A 4,134-nucleotide genomic window follows, 5' to 3' on the forward strand; every position below is an offset into this window, starting at 1 on the left:
GGCCATGTGGCACGGGGGTTGGCCCCTGGGGTGAAGGAGGGGCTGGGGCTGGGGCAGGCACTGTCTAGCCAGGGGTAGGGCATGGGACGAAGCTGCAAGCAGTTTGTCTGGTGGGGTGCAGGGAGGGGGGGTTGGATCCTGCCACTACGTGCAGTGCCAGGAGAGCCATGGCGGGGCTTGTGCCCCCTGGATATGTGCACAGGGAGAAGGCGGACTGCCTCTGCAGGCTTGGGCTGGGGATGGCGTTGGGCTCTTCCTGGCGGGGGGGTGTTGGGCCAGAGCCACGCTCGGGGAGGGCAGTGGCGGCTCTGCGAGGGGGGCCTACAGCAAATATTGGGGTGGCTGTAGCTCAACCCGTAGCCTTCCTCCCCCAGTTCAGTGTTGCTGCTGCCCATCTCGAGCACAGCCATGGCCCAATCAATCCCCTGCCAGGAAGAGTTTGGTGCCACCCTAGGCCCCAGCCCACAAAAGCAGCCTGCCCTTGCCCCACTCACAGATCCAAGGGGCACGCCACTCATGGCTCCCCCAGGGGTGTGCGTAGTGTTGGGATCCACCCTTTCCCCCCTCCCTGCGCGCCCTGGATGAGCCACTCGTGGCTCCGTCCTGCACCCTACTGTGTCCTAACTGGGCAGCCTCTGCCCCAGCCCTACTTTCTCCCTCACCACAGGGGCCTCAATCTGCACCCCCCCACAGCCCTTTTCTCCCCTCGCCTGTTCCCCCACCCCAGCAGATGCTGCTTTCCAAGCTGCAGGGCTGCATATTGGCCATCAGTATCAGCCTAAAAAATCTTTATCGGTGCACCCCTATTTATTACTCGCTCATGCATTTATAGCAGTATTTGGAAGATATAAGTCCTCAATCTATAGATTTGCCCTCTAAGTCTTAGATTATGTAACTCATTGGGAAGGAGGTATGTTTCAATACTCCTTTCTCTGGATTACCACAGATAGTATGAGTTGTAAAAGCTACCATGTATAGAGTTGTGGCCTTAACTGAAGCTGTCAGTTAATGCAGGTTTGTAGTTCAGTTCTATATTGGGTTTGTCCTTAATCTCATAGTAGAACTATAGTTGGGATAATATGTGGCAGTATTAGCTTAGATTTCCTGCTTAGATTTCCTGCTGGTATCTTAATCGCTGTGAATTAAGGCAGTGTGGGCCGATCTTTTTGGCAGGCATGCCACAAATTAGGTGTGCGTTCCCTGAGTGCCACTTCAGTTCTCTTCCACTGCTGCTGTGCTTTCTGTTCCTTGCCTGATCATCTGTTCTGCTTTCTGCTTCTTATTCTGTGTTCTTGCCAAATCTGTTGCTCTGTTGCCTACTCCCTGCCTCATGTGCCATGCAGAAAGGCTGCCCATGCACTTGACATGTGTACTGTGGGGTGGCCACCCGTGAGTTAAGACATTTCAGTGTTTGCCTTAAGATGTCTAGTTTTACAAGCGTCAGCAGGTTAGGTTTTAAAAGATTTTCAGTTTCTAAGAATTTGCATATTGACATTAAGTAAACATTCATGGTTTAACAACTCATTTGCAAAAGAGAATATAGAGTAGTCTGAATTTCCTGGTGGTGATTGACTAATAATATGCAAAGTTGACAGAGCATCATTTTCATATGCCTGTCTGAATTTGTAATATTGGCAGTTTTTTAAAAAGTTGTAATTTGTTTGAGCTAATGCTGAGAACATCACTGATATAGAATAAATATAAATACTATGATGTAAAAATATGTCAACTTTTCAGCCATATCAGTGTAACGATGTATTATATAGATTTGTCTTTTCTCCTTGGAGTTATTGGAAACCGTCTTTGTCTGCCATCTTGTATGTTGCAGAGCGATGTGTTCATGTATTACGGACTGTCCAACTTCTATCAGAACCATCGTCGTTATGTGAAATCTCGAGATGACAGCCAACTAAATGGAGATAATGGTTCCTTACTTGTAAGTAAATGAGTTTGCTAGCATAACAACAGGCAAATACATTTCTACTGCTACATAAATTAAGGTATGGAGGAGGCTTACTTATTTAAATAAAGATGAAGTGAAATATCATATTTACTTGTGTACCATATACATCCTTCCCCCCAAAAAATAGGTTCTCCAAAATTGCAGTGTCATAAGTGGGGAAGCTGATATTCTTCTTTTCTTTGCTGGAATAGAAGCATGGAGAGGCTGTGCTCTGGTGGCTGCAAAAATGACTCCCACTTCTCTCTGGCCCAGCAGGCAACTGGGCAGAGTCCAGTGTTAACCCTCTTGTGGCTGGTGCCAGAATGGCAGTGGCTGTTGGCTTTGCAGTTAAAAGCTACTACAAAATTGGCAGATTGGCAGCCAGTGGACTGCTGCATTCATTGAAGCATTCAGGCATCATTCTGGAAAAATCTCTTTTTCTGCATGTTGTCTTCCAAAACCTGTGCGTGTCTTATAGTTTGGTAGGTATTTCTCTGTGTAGTGCCTGAAGGATTGATGTTTTACTAAGCCAGGGGTGAGCAATTATTTCTGCTGGAGGGCCACTTAATGAGTTTTGGGGACCTGTCAAGAGCCACATCCACATCTCTCTCCCTGTCTCCTATCAGAACCCGGCCAGCCAAAGCTGTAGTTCACCAGGAGCCCCAGAGTTCGCCTGTGGACACAGACGGGGACATCTGCTGCAGTGTTGGGCAGCAGCAGCAGCAGCTGTGGGCGCAGCTACTAGGATGCTGCTGCTATGTCAAGGGCTGATGCTGCTGGGTGGAAGCAGTCTTGCCCTCCTACCTGGCACTGCATGGTGGCCAGAGCCACCAGCCGTCCATGGACCAGATCCAATGAATTGGTGGCCATCCACCCACAGGCTGGATCAAATCTGTTGGCAAGCCAGATCTGGTCAGCAAGCCATATTTTGCCCACCACTGTACTAAGCATATTTCATATCTATTATGCTTAATGGACAATATGCAATTAATCAGTTTAACTTATCAATTATGTTGCAGTTAGATTGACCATTGCTCAGTGTCTGTAATTGGACATTTAAAGATCTCTTGCACTCTTTAGCAAATGAGATTCATTTATCCTCGTGTTTTCTGTCTGAAGGCTTTTTAAATTTTTCAGTACTTTAACCATCCAGCTAGTGAGCATCCAAGTTGGGATAAATTAATTTTGCTACATCATCAGTTTTCACATGGTCAGAACCGCGTATTCCAATTTAGAATTATATTTGAAAGATCTTTCTAAAATGCATGTGTTCAAAAGGACAGTGAACTGCTCAGAATCTGTCTCCAGTCTGTAGATTTCTTTGAGGCCCTTTGTAAGTGAGCATTTTGCTGTTTTGTGGTTCCAGCAGATGCTCCTCTGTCCCCAGTGATTGTTAATGGCTCAACAGCCAGGTCTTCCACTATTTTATGAAGTCCCAGTTTTTAGCTCCATGTTTTATTTAAAAACAGAAGAGCATTGAGGAAGTTATTAGGCTCTTTGTATTTTCATTATATCTTATCAGCCAGTTCTTTATTGGTGTATAAGCATTTTTATTGTACTTCTAGAAGTATTCTAAGCATCAGTTTTTGTCTCGTGATTTTTTTCCTTAATGCTTTTTATTGGATTGTTAAAAGAACTAATTATATAGCTATAGAGAGATGATTAGTATAATACACACACATCCCAATATATATATATATAAAAATGGATTTTTTAACTGTGATCTTATGTTAGGAAAATGTTCTAAATTAATTTATAGTAGACTTGAATCATTAGATTAAGGATGGCCACTTGATATAAAACATTATATTACAATGCATGTACTACATGGTTGAGAACTGTCTGCAGTTTTTACACATCTTTTTAAAGCATCATAATACTTCACCTTATTTTAAAAGACTGTAGTGTTTATTGCCAAAAGGCTACTCTAGGTTCACTGAAGTATTTCTTGAAGAATGGGATGCCTTGCTTTTTTTATAGAAGTTCTGAAATACCTTTTCTTTCTTTCTAAATATTAGAGTCCCAGTAAGGAGTGTGAGCCTTACCGCACGAATGAGAACAAGCCCATTGCTCCATGTGGAGCTATAGCCAACAGTATGTTTAATGGTATGGTATCATTTTTTAACTTTTAAGACTATCAAGACTCCTGTAATCTGGCACACGTTTCAACTGCGCAATAAATAATTCAAAAT

The 4,134-nt window shown here is 44.0% G+C and overlaps 1 protein-coding gene across 1 annotated transcript in view; it reads left to right on the forward strand.

Moving 5' to 3' along the window:
* The window catches only part of TMEM30A (transmembrane protein 30A), a 43,810-nt gene that overhangs the window by 14,820 nt on the left and 24,856 nt on the right, over positions 1–4,134 (forward strand). The window contains exons 3-4 of the mRNA XM_019520463.1: positions 1,829–1,936; positions 3,961–4,048. Coding sequence (XP_019376008.1) covers positions 1,829–1,936; positions 3,961–4,048 — 196 coding nt within the window. The remainder of the gene's footprint in view (positions 1–1,828; positions 1,937–3,960; positions 4,049–4,134) is intronic.

Source organism: Gavialis gangeticus, unplaced genomic scaffold, assembly GCF_001723915.1.
Source record: "Gavialis gangeticus isolate Ggan-Ray unplaced genomic scaffold, GavGan_comp1, whole genome shotgun sequence".
Classification (NCBI taxonomy): domain Eukaryota; kingdom Metazoa; phylum Chordata; order Crocodylia; family Gavialidae; genus Gavialis; species Gavialis gangeticus.